The sequence below is a fragment of the Pollachius pollachius genome (assembly GCF_949987615.1).
Source record: "Pollachius pollachius genome assembly, chromosome: 19".
Lineage (NCBI taxonomy): Eukaryota > Metazoa > Chordata > Actinopteri > Gadiformes > Gadidae > Pollachius > Pollachius pollachius.
The window spans coordinates 11,594,520-11,613,370 of NC_136952.1; the positions used below are offsets into that span (position 1 = coordinate 11,594,520).

At 47.9% G+C, this 18,851-nt stretch overlaps 1 protein-coding gene across 1 annotated transcript in view; it reads right to left on the reverse strand.

Moving 5' to 3' along the window:
• Positions 1–856: 856 nt before the first annotated feature.
• The window catches only part of shisa9a (shisa family member 9a), a gene marked incomplete at both ends in the record, with an annotated part of 39,852 nt that continues 21,857 nt past the window's right edge, over positions 857–18,851 (reverse strand). The window contains 2 exons of the mRNA XM_079756833.1: positions 857–1,929; positions 7,696–7,893. Coding sequence (XP_079612959.1) covers positions 857–1,929; positions 7,696–7,893 — 1,271 coding nt within the window. The remainder of the gene's footprint in view (positions 1,930–7,695; positions 7,894–18,851) is intronic.

Below are 18,851 nucleotides of genomic sequence, written 5' to 3' on the forward strand. Positions count from 1 at the left end.
AGAGAGAGCGAGAGAGAGAGAGAGAGAGAGAGAGAGAGAGAGATCGTGGCTGAATATTTCCTTCCGAGCCACATTTCCCTGTCCGAGGAGATGAGCCCATTGTCATTAAGCTAGGCTTATGTCTTCTATAGAAAGTTCACACGACGCAGCGCTGTTTTCGTACAAGGCTTGAGTGTCTTTCACATGATCGTATATATATTTATATATATATATTTATATTGATCGTCAGGGTCGGGGGTCCCTCCCCCCCCCCCCCTTCAGTTTGTAACAAGTGTGTGTGATCACTGTAGCGTGGAGTGTGTGTATTTCCCGCAGCCGACCCCGTGGATGGTGTCCGTGATGCGAGGTTTCAGACCTCAGTGCACGCCGCGGGCAAACTGAAGCCTCCCTGCTGTACCTCTCTGTTGTCATGGTTTCGAATACCTCCGATGAGGCAGACATCCACACACACACACAGACACACACACACACACACACACACACACACACACACACGCGACGCACACTCTTGCAGAACACAACGATGCTTTTGTTGTGCTTCTGGTCGATCGGCGTTCACCGCCACCGCAGTCGTCTGTGATCCGTGCTCGCCAAACCCCCCCCCCACCCCCACCCCCACCCCCACCCCCCCCTCCCCCTCCCACTCGCCGTCGCCGCCAAGCGCTCTTTCACGATAAAAGCGCAACAGCGTCCTTCTCCCACCTTCGGCTCCCACCGTCTCCGGAGACGCCCCCCATGCTCCCGGTCGACGACCGCGGCCGTCGCTCGCGCTCACGGCCACACGGTCACCTGGTGCCCTCCCGTCTTCCTGCTCCTCCTCCTCCGCCCTCCTCCTCCGCCCTCCCTGGTCTGGGTCTCACACGGTCACCTCCGTCTTGCTGTTGGTGACGTAGTAAGCCTGCGTGGGGAGGTAGTGCTGGCTGTGGCTGTGGGCGCGGCTGCCGTGCAGCTGGTTCTGCTCCAGCACAGTACACTGGGGCCGCTTGTGGCCGTAGCTCTTCCTGCGGCCCACCGTCTCCGTGCCATCCCACCCTTTCAGCGCCCCTAGTCCCGTGCCCTGCCGGCTGGCCCCCCCCCCCATGGTGTGGGAGCTGTAGGCCTGCGGGTGGCCCATGGTTCCCGAGCCCGTGCCCAGGTTGGTGCCGGACGTCCGGGAGGACATGCCCATGGAGGAGCTGCCCGGGAGGGTGCCGGTCATCATGTGAGCCATGGGGTTCCCCCCCCCGTGCCCGGGCGGCTTGCTGCCCCCGTGGCCGTGGAGCTGGGTGGGGCCGTGGGGGTGGGTGTGGGTGTTGAGGGTGCTGTGTCCAGGGTGAACGGAGTGCCCGGAGTGGCCCGCTTTCTGCTTCTGCCTCTGAGCTTCCATGTTCCCCTTGTGTCCGACCCCACCTCCACCTCCGCCTCCTCCAGCCCCGCCTCCGTGTCTGTCTGAGGGCATGACGGAGACGGAGGAGATGGTGGGCATCTCCGTGATGTAGGTGGCCACGGGCTCGGGGGTCAGCGGGCCCAGGGACGTCATCTGGGTCATGGGGGGCATCTGGGTCATGGAGTTCAGGGAGGTCATGGGGGCCATGGAGGTCATATGGGTCATGGGGGGCATCTGGTTCATGGAGCTCATGGAGGTCATGGGGGCCATGGACGTCATCTGGTTCATCTGTGTCATCTGGGCCATGGGGGTCATTGTCATCTGGGTCATGGCCATGGGGGTCATGGTGCTGTTCATGTGGTTGGAGGTCATGGGGTTGGAGGTCATGGGGTTGGAGGTCATTGGTGGGCTCATGGAGGACAGCGTGCCCATGCCCATGGAGGGTCTCAGGGTGCCCATGGCGGCTCTCAGGGTGCCCATGGGTTGCAGGGGAAGACCCCCCTTGGAGGGCAGCTCGACCATCAGGCGTTGCTTCTGGTAGAGCTCGCCGTTGTACTTGGCCGCTGGAGGAGAGAGAGAGAGAGAGGGAGAGAGAGAGAGAGAGAGAGAGAGAGAGAGAGAGAGAGAGAGAGAGAGAGAGAGAGAGAGAGAGAGAGTCAGAGAGAGGGGGAGAGAGGGAGAAAGAGAGAGAGAGAGAGAGGGAGAAAGAGAGAGAGAGAGAGAGAGAGAGAGTCAGAGAGAGGGGGAGAGAGGGAGAAAGAGAGAGAGAGAGAGAGAGGGAGAGAGAGAGAGAGAGAGAGAGAGAGAGTCAGAGAGAGGGGGAGAGAGGGAGAGAAAGAGAATGATCAATTTAAGTAGAAGACGTGGTGAAGCAGCTTTACTTAGTTGTCATTGTTTAAATGATTCCACTTGCAAGGTTTTCTCTGCATAATATATTCCGGTGCATCGAGTCTCAGGAACATTCTTTTCAACCATGGTTTGATATTGATTAGAACCCCCCCGCTCCTCCATTCACACTGACACACACACACACACACACAACTCAATAAGTCGACCATAACAAAGAGTAAACTTTTCCGAAAGGGTGAGTCTCTGAGTTTTTCTTCTTCCCTCACGGCGGGAGAAGGTCACACAGCTAGCTGCTACTGCAGAACCAGGCCTGTCAGATACCCACAGCTGAGAGTTGATGATAAAGAATCCATATCTTCTTACCAGGCTATCCACGCCCCACCCCCCACCCAGCCTCGGCCGGTCTGACAAGCCATGCAACTGGTCCTATTAGAGATAAAGGCCAGTTATGAAATGTGGAGCAAGATGACACGCAACACAAATACAAGAAAAAACGGCTTGGAAATGCTTGGTTTCTCTGGGGTGAAATGGGGTACGGATTAAAATAAAATAAGTTATAAAAAATAAAATAAAAGTTTTTTATTTGAGTCTGGAGGAAAATATTGAAAGGGATGTTTCCTTGAGCACACAATAACTGAAACATCTTACCTTCCTCTCAAATGTAATAATTGTAACTAATTATTGTTATCAAAGTGAATTATCATTCATATTTTTCCTTAGATATGCACCTTTCTTTGGGTAGGGCTGGGTGGGAGGAGGGGAGGGTGGTATTATAAGATAAAATAATTACTTCTAACATGGGGTTTTGATTAGAAGATGAGATCATCTTCCCTCTTGATTCCCGTGTTCAGGTGACTGCTCTGGTAATCCTCCAAATCCTTCCAGTGCCTCAGTGTCACCGCTGCGCTTTAGGCCCTGGTCCCTCTGCTTTGTGAGCCCTTGTTTCACACCATCATCATCGTGTGTACTTTCAGTCATCCGTTTGTTCATTCATTTTTAAAACCCTGGCGGCCGTGTGCGTGTGCCAATGTGTGTCACATGAGTTTTTATGTGTTTTTCCTTGACTATTAGGGTGGTCTTGCTAAACATTTTCCATCATGTCCATAATTTCCCTGTCACCGCAATTGGGCAAATTTTACACTTTTTTTTAAGTGTTTGTGTTGGTGGTGTTGGTGGGGTTTCTGACATCGTGCTATACCTTAACATTGAAGTCCTTGTCCTATCGCCCACTAGCCTGGCTCCGCCCGCCTAAGTACTTCTGCTCAATTTTCCTTTCCCTTCAGTACTCAACTGGGTCGGCGGTATGTTAGTGGGTTTTCTCCGTCCAAATTTTGTGCGTCCAATCAGCGAACAGAGGGAGTTGCTGAGAACAATGACATTAAATTCAGCTCTCGTTGACGGACATCTTGACGCACAGTGTTTGGTTTGTTTACATCCTGCGCACAACGTGATTCCCGGCCAAGTGTTAGCGATTGGTTATAGCAGATCCAGAGTGGCACTGGGCAGATCCAATAGTTTTAAACTTCAACAGACACCCGCCTTCAAGTGAGTTAACGCAACTCAATTGAGTAGGTCCAGTCTCTCTGTGCAAATGAAATGAAGTACGAGAGTACAACCCATCTCTCTCTCTCTCTCTCCCCCTGCCTCGGACTCACTCTCTCCCTCCATCTCCCTCTCTCTCTTGCTCTCTCTTCCTCCACCTCTCTCTCTCTCTCTCTCTCTCTCTCCCTCTCTCTCTGTCCCCCCGTCTCGGTCTCTCTCATTTACCCATGCTTGAAGGACACGGAGGCCATCCTCGCAGAGTTTGCTTTGCCGACATGACTATAAATCTAGCTGGTCTTGAGGAGGGGGGGGGTATGTGTAGGGCTGGACACCAAGGAGTCGGGCAGGTGAGCTAGAGGAGTGAGGGAGGGGGTGGGGGGCGGGGGGTTTCGGGGGGTCTGCCCCTCGGGGACCAGACTCACTCAGGCGACAGGTGAATCAATCTAGGGCCCACCGACGCCTGGCCCATACAGCATGGGGCAGGGGGAGGGGGGGGAGTACGTGAGAGGAAACCCAGAAACCCCACCGCCCACAGGGGACTCCTGTGTTGCTTTCCCGCCCCGTGCGGGAAATGAGATACGGCTCGCCGAATACCGAAAAAAGATAAAACCCTCGAAACGAACCCCCTTTTCCAGTGGCAATAAATCTGGAGGGTTTTCTGATTCCAATGACTTGCTGATTGGCTCCCGGCTGCGCCCCCAAGCTACATTATTAACAAGCATGTCGGGGGCGGGGCTGCCTCTTTAGGGGTCTACAGGCGGGTCGTTAGGGGCCCCGTCTCGCAGCAGACACGAGAGCGGCAGAGACGGACCCCTAATTGCTAATTTGTTGGCAGAGCGGAGAAGAAGGCAAAGCCTACGCTTGTCTTCTCTGGTTGAAATACGATAGAGTGAGCCTCTATGTATATACAGAGAGAGAGAGTGGAGTATTGATTGATAGCAGTGTGGCCTATCAGCAGCAGGAGTGGGGGCAGGGGGATACAAGTGACAGGAGACAATTAAGAGGAAGGGGAACCCCGCAGGGACGGGTTAGGAGTAGCTTTGAGAGGGCGGCCATTTCTCCATGGATACACGAAGCAGGAGGAAGACCTTAGCGAGGGGGGGGAGGAGGAAGATGAGGACGAAGACAAGGAGCAGGCGGGAGAAGGGCGACGAGGAAGGTGCGGAGGGTGAGGATGAGCGGGGGTGTAGGGGAGGGGGGGGGGGGCTGAGGGGGAGGAGGATCCATTGATGTTTTTCAAGATTGGAAGAGTACCGGCTAAGATGACTTTTGAAAAAATTGATTTGTTTGACCTTTTTCTTTTTGCACTCATTTTATAGTTTTCTACCATACCTATAAAATACGCATTCCTCCATGAGCCACACAGACACAGACAGACGCACACACACACACACACACACACACACACACACACACACACACACACACACACACACACACACACACACACACACACACACGCGCACACACACAAACACACTGACACGCACACAATTTGCGCAGCTGCTTTCCCTTTTATTCTCTTAACAGTTATGCCGGTATGCCGCCTTCCATTTCTGAATCCCTCGCTCTGTATCTCTTTACGGCGGGCCATCCAATCATGTCACAGGTGACTTTCTGAATTCCACCTGTGGAATGGGTTTCTGTCACTCAAGTCTCCTGTTGATGCGAGGGGTGGTGTAGGGGGGTGGGGTTGGGGGGCGGAAGATAGGGCAAAGGGGCGGGTTGAGGGAGAAGGAGAGGGGAGGCGAGGTGAATGGAGGAAAGAGGTCCCCTTTCCATTACAGAAATTAAATCAGATATGTGGACCACTCCAGGTGGCAGGACAGAATGGCGGTTAAACGTCCTGGAAAAGCATTCCTTCTTGGGTAGCGAGGAGGTCAAACAGAAGTGGGTAGACGGATGATACAGGAGGGTGCCAGGGAGAAACGCCAGCAGACGCAGAAGGGAGGAAGGGCGAATGGGGGGAGAGGCCTGGCGAGGAGATAGGGGAGTACACAGGACGGTAATGACAAAAGAGAATTGTAGTGGGAAATGGCGAGCAGCAAAAGGTTGAAAGGAAATGAAAGGGACACAGAAGAAGGATGGTTAGAAATGAAAAGCTGGAATAAAGTGAAGTGGGAGAGAGTGGGTGAGAGTGGCTATCTCCAAAGGATGAAGAGGAGGAGAAGAATGGATCGGAGGACAAAGGGAGAGGAGGTGTAGGATGTAGAAACTGCACGGATTGGCGAAGGACTGAATGAAATCCGGGCGCTCGGTCGAAGCCACTTCAGTGTGCAGCACACAGAAGGCCTCTTATTTACCAAAATGAATCAGACTTTCAACGCCACAACGTTTGAAATTTCCCTTCAAACGATATTGATGAAAGTTACAGAAGAACCGACTGTGTAATTACGCAAGATGCGTGTTTAAACGCTTTACCCGGCGTAAACTAATAAGCAGCAATCTCTTTAAATGTCTCACAGCGACTCAGGGGCCTTCTGTGCACAGCGCAAGGGAACGAAAAAAACCCTGCATTTACAATCCGAAAAAAATAAAAAGAGCGAAATACACTGATCGACTTGAATAAGATAGGTTCGGTTCCTTCCTGGAATACAGAACACAGAAGGACGGACGATATCTCTGAGTGCTTTTGGTGACAAAGCGCTCGTCTGCAAACAAACGAGCGAGCGGCAGCCGTTCATACCGCCGGCTTTTGTTTGCGCAGCCATCTTTGGCCGGGAGCCGCGCTGAATACCAAAGGCTGTATGCCACCTGAAGGGCCCACCTGAAGGGCCCACCTGAGAGCCGTGCACACGTGGGGAGCCCTCTGCTGTGTCCTTATCTCTGCTAGAGTCCGAGAGGGGGTTGCAGGGGCTTGAACGCACACACACGGGCATGCATGCACACACGCACACACACGCACGCACGCACGCACGCACACATGCACGCACGCACACACACCTACGCCGTCCACATACGGCCCGTCGACTGGAAGGCACTTGCGAAGCGGTTTATTACAAGTGGCTGGGCCGGGTTGTGGTGATGGCGAGGTTTGGGGCTAAGAAACACAGCTTGACGTTGACGGGACAAGCTGTTCTGGCGGGATGTGCAGCATGTTGGCTTTTTTGATTATGCAATCAATGACAACTGGCAGATACGCACTCCCCTCCACCCCTCGGCTTTGATTTAACAGCGATAGGGTGAACAGGGATCCGTTTGAGTGTTTGGCTTTTTATAGGGGCTACCGTTGCCACCTCAGAGCGATTTACATTTTATGCATTAAATTTGTCATCACACACGCCTGCTGATGGTGGAATCAACCATGCAAGTAGGCAGTTAAGGGTTTGGTGGTTGCTCGGTTGATCTTCTTGCTCAAAGACATTCTAAGAGTTGAGCCGGAAGGATCAAAGAATTGATGATAAAGCTCTAGTTATGAGATAGTTACTCCCCCCATATCACCCTATGAACATCCAACGCCAAACATTACTCAAGGCTACTTCCAGTTGCAGTAAGAGAAGCCTACCTTCTCATGTATATATTGCAAGTGTATCCTAGCAGAATACCGCTGGCAAGCCATTTTTGTAAATTCTGCTGTACTTAACTTGACTATAAACAAGGAAAGAACTAAACATTACAGTCAGCAAAACAACTAAAGAATGTTGGCCACTAAAGAACTGATACGACATGTCTGAAAACTAAATAAAACATAACCCAACACCCAAGCCCTCGCCAACGACTATGGCCCACAGGCACCATGTCGCTGGTTGTCTGTGCAGTGTTCCAGCACCTTCCAACCACCAGCGCCATGATCCTGCCCATGGCCCTATCCATCCCTTTCAAATTTCCTCCAAGCCTCCAAAACAACCAAGCCGCCCAGCCATTCCCCCCCTAGACACAAACCATCCTTCACCCGTCCACTCCTGCTCACCCCTCACCTCTGCCAGCCAGACACTCACCCACGGCCTTCAGAGAGGCGTATTTGTTGATCTCTTTGCAGGGCTGCTGTAGCTGGTGCTGGTGGTGCTGCTGCTGCTGCTGTTGGTGGTGGTGATGCTCGTAGACGTCGGCCAGCTGGCTGAGGGCCGGGTAGGCGTGCTGCTGGCCCAGCTCAGCCCCCGACGGACCCATGTTGTTGTTGAGGAGCTGGCCGCCCTCTGAGCGAGAGAGAGAGAGAGGAAGTTTGGTGAGTTAACTACAAGACAGAGCGAACGAGAAAGAGAGAGAAATGTGGGGCTGTTTCATATTAGTTTTTTTTACTGAAATATAATCTGTAGAATATAATAAAAAAGCCATTTCTTGAATGTTTAGCTCCCCTAATATCGGCCTCGTTGACCTAAATCGTTTATCTGTACCTGCATTTTTAGCTTTGGAAGTTTTATGGCACATACTTTCTCTTTTGCCAGCAACAGTTTACAACAATCTTACAACAATTTATAGCTGATCAATTCCACCACCGTTCCTCTCTCTGCTGCCCACCGTAATGCTCCGCTGGATCAATTTGTGGTTAAGTGCCCTGGTAATAGATGATTTATAAGCAATTATTTGTGAAATAATTGCTTTTGGGCCCTCACTGTCTCCGAACTCTTTCGGAGTCTTTGCAAAGATCGTGGCCTTTAAACCTTTCTCTTCCAGAGTACAGTGGTCTCCCTGTGTGCCTCTGGTGAACCCTGGTGGTCTAGTGAAGTGCTCGGTTCCCTATTCCTCGTTTCTGTATTCAAGGCCTTGAGACACTCCACACTGTGTCATTATGAGCAACAGGTCGAGGTTATAATGTGGTCTCATCCACGCCCGTTCATGCTCTCCTCTGACTGCTCAGCGTGTAATGGAAGCTTCTACCAACCAACCACTCAACCACCTAACCAACTGCCATGGACTGAGAGCCAGACAATATTTGCTGAAACTGCATTTTGTTGGTACAATAAAAAGAACGATATGTTTCTTCACCGTGGCTCAAATCAATCAGCTACTCAATGGACCAATCAATCCATTCTTTATCCGTCTGCATCCTTTGATCTATCTATTGATCTATCTATCCTTCCATCTATCCATCCATCTATCCATCCATGTATCCATCTATCCATCTATCCATCCATCTATCCATCTATCCATCAATCCATCCATCTATCCATCTATCCATCAATCCATCTATCCGTCCATCTATCCATCTATCCACCTAGCTACCTACCTGCCTACCTTTCTAACTGCTTACCTGCTTATCCATCCATCCATCCATATAGCCATCAATCTCGTCCACACTGCAGCTCATCTGTCATGTTACCTTAACTAAGCTGCCCGAGGAAGCTTGGCTATGTCTTCAGATAGAGTAGAGTGGGGGAGGGGGTGTGTCCTGTGTATGAGTGACAGGAGCGTCGGGTGGTGACAGCCCTGCCTTGCTCCGCAGAGTGCAGCTGAGAGGTGGAGCACAGATCATGTGAGGACGCAGGAACAGTGAATACGCCGAGGCGAGGGGAATTCAACCCCTTTAGCTCATCATATTATTCGCCCTTCCATCAAGAAAAGCTGTCTTTAACGTGTGCTGTTGCAGGACTTTAATCACCGCTTCATCGTTTGACAGGTTGATGTTTGAGCGATTATACAGAAAAATAAGGGGGGATGGAAGGGGGGGAAAGAGACACAGCATAAGTGATTTCAAAGAAGGACGGTGATGGCTGGAAGTTAGAAGGGAAGGAAAACTATGGAGAAGTTAGTTTGTATCTGTATATGTGTGTGTGTGTGTGTGTGTGTGAGAGATAGATCAACATAGGAAGAGAAAGAGAGTGAGAACACATCACTATTTGCTTCCCCGTATAGAGCTAAGTTAACTTTGACCAATTGATACTCTCTGTCCTCATTCCTTCAGGCTCCCCTCTCCTCTTTCCTTGACATCAGACCAACACAACTCCCAGACACCCTTTCCTATTAGTTTAGTTTAAACAAATCGCATTCACCCACCATGCTCAACGCAATCCCTACTCTGATTAGAATTACCAGTCACTGCCTAATTGCTTCAACTTCTTCACCGAAGTGACTATGAAATTAATTTGGCTGCATGTCATCAGTGAGCATGGGACGGTTTGTCATCTCGTTCCAGGAGCTCCACAGGTTGACGAGCCCAGGGAAAGGCCCCCAGCCATGACAATAGGTCGGCCCCCCTCCACCACTTCACATGTTGTTGCAGGTGTTTTCGTTACTCACAACACTGATTAGACAACGGGGCTTTTGCGTGAATTTATCCTAGCAGTGAGTCCGTCAAGGTGTGAGGTGCGTGTGGTTATGTGGTGTTTTGTGTGTGTGTGTATTAATGTCTGTGTGCGTGCGTGCATGAACAAAGGGCCCTTGACCTATGAGATTCACCTGTCATGGAGCGATGGCTCACACTGTGACTAATTAATCAAATAACTGCCCTCGCTCCCCTCACTCTCCCTGCCTCTCTCTCTCTCTCTCTCTCTCTCTCTCTCTCTCTCTCTCTCTCTCTCTCTCTCTCTCTCTCTCTCTCTCTCTCTGTCTCTGTTTCTCTCTCTCTCTCCCTCTCTAAAGCTGTCTTTCTCCATCCCTCTCTCTGGGTTTGGAGTTTCCCTTTCTATTTAGTTTTCTCCTTCTTTCTAAGGAACACAACACACACACACACACACACACACACACACACACACACACACACGTCATTGCTAAGAGATAAATGGTCGAGACAGACTGACAGTGACAGTGATAGAGGGAGAGAGAGATGGCGAGGGAGCGAAAGCAAGAGGCAGTCAGGCCAAGGATTCTGCGAGAAAGCACAGGAGAATAAGACACAAAGGAGAGAGAAAAGGAGAATTATTAAGATGCTGCAGAACCAAGTTGGAAGAGAATACAAGTGAAGATAAAATTGAACAGGCTTTGGATTTGAGTCGAAAACAAAACTGCAAAAAGGTCAATGGTTTGCCATTCCGTCCCCTTACAGACAACCAGATTTTGACATTATGTCAACTATATCCTCGAGTTTATTCTAAATGTTGCATCTTCTTTTCCTATTGAACAAAATAACCTTTTATATACATACTGTGTGGAGAAGGGATCTTACCAATTGTGGTGCCCTCTTATTTTGAATGATCAGGCCTTATGCAAGAGGTGAGTCACCAGTCATAATAAGGATGCCTCAGTCTAGTATTAAACACGCCGTAACATCGTATGCCATGTAAACACAAGGGAAACAGGTGGTATATCGCATGACTAATAAATCGCACAACCTACTCCTCATTTATTTCCTCTGTTTCTGTCTGTATTTTTTTTTCTGTCTCAGAGTAAAGCAAACGCTTTTATTTTGACACTGTTAAGACACCATCGCTTGCCGAATCATGGCGATTTCTTTATATACTTTTCTCGTGTTATTGTAGAAAGCCACAGCAGCTCTGACCTTTTTCCCCCCTGCTACGAGTATTGATGGATGACTGGTAATGTTGGCGATGGGGGAATTCCCTGCCTACCTGACCTCTGCCCTCAGTGGGAGTCACTCAGGATTTGAACAGCCTTGGCCAAGGTAATGAAATATGAAAGACTGCTTTGAAAACGATATCCATCGCTGATTTGGAAGCATTATTAAAAAGGCATTAAATATTACCGCCTGGTGTTGTGGTACATGAAACACTCAACGCGCCATCAGCGGCTTTTAAATCTGATCAAAAAGGAATCGGGTCGTGACTTATTAAACTAAACGGCGAACTGATTCTTAACATTTTTTGTAGGCGCTACATTCACGCCTTTTTGACAGCCAAACAAGCGTAGACGGTCAGATTAACTCTTGGCTTTGAAGGCTGTCCAACACAAAGCTTGTGTTTTGCAAAAACGTTGCTTTACGATATCGACTTTAAAATGGTCACACGCATTTAGCTGAGGGGATGGTTGCATGGAAGACCAGGGCAACCCACCAAACATGATTGATCTGAAGACAAAAACTAGCCGGGAGAAACCCGGGAAAAAGCCCTTCAGCTCTTGTCCGGTTCATTCATCTTATTTCTACCTTGACTTTGAAGTACAAAAATGCACTCCAACTGTGATATTATCCGGGCTAGCGAACAACAATAATTGAAAGCCACAACAGAGCTGCCCTCAATCAGTCTGGGTCCCAAACATGACATTTAATATGCAATGCTGAGCACCCACACAGCACAAGACACGCCCACATCCAACACGACCGGGCCACGTAACAATGGCTCTTTACATAAGCAGGTCCACCCATCTGCTACTCCACAAGACAGTCTGTAGGCTGTCTATTCTGTGTACACACAATGCGTACTACCAACACTACTTTGTTCTGCTTATCACTGAAGGGCAAAGAGATGGCCGCGCTGTGTGGATGAGGAGGGTGATGATGATGATGATGATGATGATGATGATGATGATGATGATGATGACAAAGGGTTTGATGATCCCAGATGTGGCTTTAAGCGGTGTCGTTGCTTTCTTTTTATAAATGCGTGGGTGGACAGTATGTATGGGTACTCTGTTTGTGTAAAGGCTCGCTGTGCACAAGGGAAAGATGAGAACAGCAGAGAGGAGAGAGGGAAGGCCAGAGATGTAACAGAACGAGACAGAAAGCAAAACTATAGTTTTACAGAGAAGCAGAGAGAGAGAGAGATAGACAGAAAGAGAAAGAGACATAGAGAGCAAAAGAGCGACAGAGCGATAGTAAGGGAAAAAAGGGGAGACAGAGATACAGAGCGAATGAAGGGCGATGGAATCACACATATGTGGGTGTGGTTTTATCCCCTATTGGCCTGGATTCCTAGCTCTTGGCTGTACAGTATAATTTCACTATTTGTTTGCTTCTCTGCTGAAAATTGTAAGGAGCTGACTCATCTTCCATTCCCTTTTCTTTTCACTCCCAGATAAACCCCTCTTTTTCATCCTTTTTCAGAAGTATTCAGAAGTATAAAGGGTCTTTCTTTTTGGTCACTCATCCCTCTCTCTCTCTCACTCTCTCGCCTCTGTCTCTGTCTCCCTTCTCTGTCTCTCTATCTCTCTCTCCTATCCCTTCCTCTCTTTCTCGATCCCTGCATCTGCATCCCTTTCTCTATCCCTCTCCCTGTCTCACCCTTCCTCTCTCTCAACCTCTCTTGATGTCTCTCTATCTATCCCTCTCTCTCTCCCTCTCTCTCTCTCTCTCTCTATCCATCTCTCTCTCTCTTTCTCGATCCCTGCATCTGCATCCCTTTCTCTATCCCTCTCCCTGTCTCACTCTTCCTCTCTCTCAATCTCTCTTGATGTCTCTCTATCTATCCCTCTCTCTCTCCATCTCTCTCTCCCTCTCTCTCTCTCTCTCTCTCTCTCTCTCTCTCTCTATCTATCCCTCTCTCTATCTCTCTCTCCCTCTCTCTCTCTCTCTCTCTATCTATCCCTCTCTCTCTATCTCTCTCTCTCTCTCTCTCTCTCTCTCTCTCTCTCAGTGCGCCAGTGTTCTTTCAGTGTAGGGCGCCATGGCTGAGTCTCATTGTCCCTTCGTCATCTGCGCCCACATATCAACAGGCAGGCCTGCTGTTACTGTTACTGCCAACAACACACACACACACACACACACACACAAACACACACAAATTGTTATGTAATATGTGTAATGTAGTGCTGGTTGCAGCAATACAGACAGACAGACAGACAGACAGACAGACAGACAGACAGACAGACAGACAGACAGACAGACAGACAGACACATGAAGGGAGAGACCGACTGAAAGGATTACTAGAAGGCAGGCAGACAGAAAAGTAGTCAGACTTACTGACAGACTGACCTACAAGCTGACAGATGCACAGACAGCCAGAGAAACACACACACACACACACACACACACACGCACACACACACACACACACACACACACACACACACACACACACACACACACACACACACACAAGCAGATAGCCAGACTGGTAGTGAAGTCTAAGGCAGACTGTCATTGCCTTCTCTTAATCCTCCCTGTCTGTCTAAAGCGTTTCGCCCCATCATAGCAGCGCTGCCAGGCGAACAGAAGACCCCATGCATCTTTCATCCCCCTGCTTGTTCTACTTTGCCGTTATTCTGTGATTGTGTCAGTAGTGTAACAAACCACTGCAACGTATTTCACAGGCTGCATTGGCACTGGAAAGAAAAGAGCACGTGTGTTCGTGCATGTCCTCTGTGGTCATTTCCATCTCCACTGGTAGAGAAAGGCATTTTCCCTGGGTTCAATTCCCGCTGTTATCCCTTGCCCATGCTACCCATGTATTTTTAGATAAACCCTCCAACAAATGGCCTATATAAATATGGTGTATAGGTGTGGAAGTGGCATTCATGTGTTTGTGTGTATGGGAGAGTGCATGTGTTGGTGTTAATGTGAGAGTGCATGTGTAAGTGTTTATGTGAGAGTGCATGTGTTGGTGTTTATGGGAGAGTGCATGTGATGGTGTGTATGGGAGAGTGCATGTGTTGGTGTTTATGGGAGAGTGCACGTGATGGTGTTTATGTGAGAGTGCATGTGTTGGTGTGTATGTGAGGGTGCACGTGGGGTAGGTGGTGTGCATGGCAATGTTTTGCAGCACCGTTTCGCTGTACTGGAGAAGATGGGGATGTTGTGTGTGTGTGTGTGAGTGTGTAGTCAGAGAGCAGAAACCTTCCTCTCTTATAGGCACCTGATATGTTCTTTCTCTCTCTCTCTCTCTCTCTCTCTCTTGCCCTATCTCTCTCTCTCACTCCCTAACTCACGCTATTTCTTTCAATATCTCTCTCTCGCCATATCTCTCTGTCTCTCCATATTTTTCACTCTATCTCTTTCCCTACATATCTCTATCTGTCTTTCTCTATCCCTCTCTCCTTACCTTACTCTCTCTCTCTCCATATCTCTCTGTCTCTCCATATTTTTCACTCTATCTCTTTCCCTACATATCTCTATCTGTCTTTCTCTATCCCTCTCTCCTTACCTTACTCTCTCTCTCTCCATATCTCTCTGTCTCTCCATATTTTTCACTCTATCTCTTTCCCTACATATCTCTATCTGTCTTTCTCTATCCCTCTCTCCTTACCTTACTCTCTCTCTCTCCATATCTCTGTCTCTCGACTCCCTCTCTATCTCTCCCCTGTGGAGCCGCTACTTACACATGAAGGACTGAAGTCTCATCATGTGCCAGAGCCATGCTGTGTGACCGCTAAGCTAACAAGATTTACTTTATCTATTTATATATAAAGTATATATAAATACACACACCCATGCAGATAATGGGGTGTGGGGCCCCCTTTGGATCTGGCTGGAGGTGAGGAGAAGAGAAACACTTATTTCTCTACCCTTTTACCCCAGCAGAGCTCTGTGGGCGGAGTGAGAATGTTCATCAGGTCCGGGTGATAGATGTCAGACATGAGGAGGACACCCCGATAGAGCAGGGAGCAGGAGACGTACAGCAGAGAAGGAGAGAGAGGGAGACAGAGAAAGAGAGAGAGAGAGAGAGAGAGAGAGAGAGAGAGAGGGTGCAGGCCAATGCCATGGGTTGGTAGAGATTGAGTGTTAGGCCGGGGTGTTGTGATAAATATCTCAAGATGGGTCAGGATTTGCTCCCGTGACACCTGGCCGAGCAACATTTACTATTTATTGATGTCGCTTTTGCCCCAAAGCGACTGACAGTGACTGAATTCAGACGCGTGCCATGAAGGAGCAGGTATGGTTTGGGAGAGAGAGAGAGAGAGAGAGAGAGAGAGACCGAGATATAAGGAGAGAGAGACAGATATAAGGAGAGAGAGACCAAGACATAAGGAGAGAGAGACAGAGATTGAAGGAGAGAGAGACAGAGATAGAAGGAGAGAGAGTCAGAGATAGAAGGAGAGAGAGAGAGGGGCAGAGAGTGGGGCAGAGAGTGGGAGTGAGTGAAAGAGAGAGGTAGTAGAACAGAGTAATGGAGAGTTTCAGGGCAACACAGTATAACTTTAGCTGTACAACTAAAGTATAACCGCTTGCCCAGTGTGTGTGTGTGCGTGTCTGTCAGTTTCTAGGTGTGTGTGTATTTGTGTGTGTCTACGTCTGTGTGTGTGTGTGTGTGTGTGTTTGCGTGGGCCGTATGTCTTAACACCCTCATGGAGTGTGATGGCTGTCGGATGCATTTCAGAGCAGATGCAGAAAGGTAGCGACCGGGGTTGAAACGCGAAACACAAGCTGTGCGTCGATACTGTCAGAACAGGGTGGAGAAGGAGCAACTTGGCATAACCGCAGTAATGGAATCTTACTCTCAGTGGAAGTCCTTTCCTCTGAGGTGGTCTCTCTTTTGATTCTGCTGCCACATGTGCCAAGCAAAGCATGCTGGGAAAAGAAAACTGAACAGATGAAGGAAAATGTCTCGCTTGGTTGTTTTGTGCTTATTGGATAACTGTATGGAATTACACACGTGCCCGGATCCGCAAGGATTCACAGATAATAGCACACATTCTCCAATGTCAGCCCCTATACCAAACAATGCACTTAGCTGAGCGGAGAAAGAGCGAGGGAGGAAGGAGAAGGAGAGCTAGGACGAGAGAGAAATAAAAGAAAAGGAGATAATTAGAGAACGAGAGCGCGAGACTGAGAGAGAAGAAGCCTTATGAGATAATATACATTTCCGTTGAAGCCATTTCAAAGGGGATGTACAAAAGCCAGCATCAGGATAATATCCACAAGGAACCAACAGAAATAGAAAGACAGACACAAATCTGTGAGACGTATGGAAGCTGTATTGTTCGGACATCTGTCAGGAAGTCACGGCCTTGCAGAGTCAATAGTGTTCCTGTGCGTGGGTGAGGGAATGCTCATCTATTAGCGCGTACCTCTTGGCGACGTTTATACCGTAGTCACTCATACCACGTTCTTTCATGACTCCAGTTCTCTGTCGTGGTTTTCTTAATGTTCTAACACAGTTGGTTTAAATTGTTTTGTTTCTTTTTATTTTCCTGTCTCTCTTTCTAATTTAAATTCTGCTCACAATGGAACAGGGCTTCCTGTGTAGTGCATCTGGCTAGTGGGAAAAAAAACAATCCACTAAACTGTGTCTCTCAGGGGACATTGTTAAAATGTAGAAAGCGGTCATGAGTCTCATCAATACAAACACACCGGGTGAATACTGGCTGACTACGAGTCAAATACCTGCAGTTGAATTCCATTAGGAAAAACGCTTTCAAGGGAACAAGCTGTGTTTACTGTTAAATCGTTTAGCTGTTTGGCTATTAGCCCAAGGCGATTCACAGTGATTGTTATTTTGGCCCCTGTCGTTAATGAGCTCTTCATGGACTGGTTTTTAGTCAGTAATTCCAGGTAGTTAAAATAGTTGATCGGTTTTGAAGGTGTATGTGCCTCTTATTACGAACTGTAAAGTCGTCCCTTTTTTTGCCTTCAACAAAGAGAAAATTACTTAGCCGACTTAATTTGCACATTCATCCTAATTCTACCTGCAGGTCTGTTACTATTATTTGGTTAATTCTTGTATTTGAATGTTATCTATCCATAGTGACTAATTCATATTTGTCCTTCTCTGTGCTGTACACAAACGCAAAAATGTACAACATTGCGCTATTAAAGTGCCCGACCAGTGCCCTTCGAAAATAAGGGCTGTGCTCATGAAATATTGAAGATGTATGAACTGTATGTTTGTAATAACTTCCCAGTATCCTCCTTTCTGTCCAATTACACATATTAGCATTTAGCTGGAAACAGTAAAGTAAATGTAAATAAAGTACACCTCCATTATATGCATGTTAAAAGGTTCTTACCTTCAATAATGCATGGATATAAAAGTATCAAACATATTGATAACACCTTTTAATAAGGCTACATTCATTTGCCATTAATTAACACTAGTTAATGCAGTATAACTGGTAACTCATCTATCTATTAAGACTTTACTAATGGTGTTCATGTTTACTAATCATGTTCATTTTAGCTAAGGTAATGGTGGTCACAATATTTAATGGGGTAAGAGTTAACCAACTAACTAACGAACAACAAGCTAACTGCATTTACTAATGTTAATGAATTCTTAATTACTGTATAAAGTGTTACCAACAGGGTTGTTGTTGTTTTGAATATGTTAATGTTGAGGAAAAGCACACGCCTTGTCTGGAAACCTTGTTGTAATAGAATTATAAGGTGTCATCATATTTAGCCTTGCGGCAGGGATTTGATGAGAAAATTATACTACTGCAGGATAGAGGTGGGCTGAAAAGCTCAATCATAGACCTTCCAGAGTCGCATGGACCCGGATGTCTCATTCAAGCCTCAAAACAACCAGTCTATAAGCAGGCCTTCCTTCAACCATTTTGAAGTTTATGAAAAATAATAACGTAGCGATAGAATTTTAGCCAATGGACGCCTGCAATAACTATGAAGGAATCACTGCCAGGTATTGCTAGATCTAAATGTAGTACTGTGGTGTTTTTTTGCTAGAACCATACAAAGTACTATAGTGTAGGTATGCTAGAGTGTACTGTGTACTATAGTATTTCAATACTTTTTTGACTTTGTCCTCCAATGAAAAGGTTCTTGGTTTGAACCCAAATGTGTTGCTATTCTCTAGAAGACTCCCCATAAGTCGCTTTGGAAGCATCTGCCAGATGACTGAAAAGCATACATCTGGAAAGAGAAAAGAGATATACTTTTCTTTATTTTCATGTTGGGAACATCAAAAGAGGAAAACAGCTGTGTCGGGCTTATAATCGAAGAATCACGCTGGTGATATAATACCTCATGATGCTGGAAAAACATAATTAAAAATGTTTCATTTTGCATACTGAATATATGGGAGCATATTTATATTCCAGAGACTACCACCCATCCCCAAGGCTGCCCTGGTCTCTGGTGTGTGGTCAGTAGGTGTCATGTCCTCCCTTGACAGGGCTCATCACTTTCTGGGCCACAGACAAAGAGAAGGAGAGGGAGAGAGTCTGAGAGAGAGAGAGAGAGAGAGAGCGAGAGAGAGAGAGAGAGAGAGAGAGCGAGAGTGAGAGGGGGAGTGAGAGAGAGAGAGGGGGAGAGAGAGAGAGAGAGACTGACTGTGAGAGGGAGGGAGAGAGTGAGAGAGCGAAAGAGAGAAAGCGATTGACTGTGAGAGAGAGAGAGAGAGAGAGAGAGAGAGAGAGAGAGAGAGAGATAGA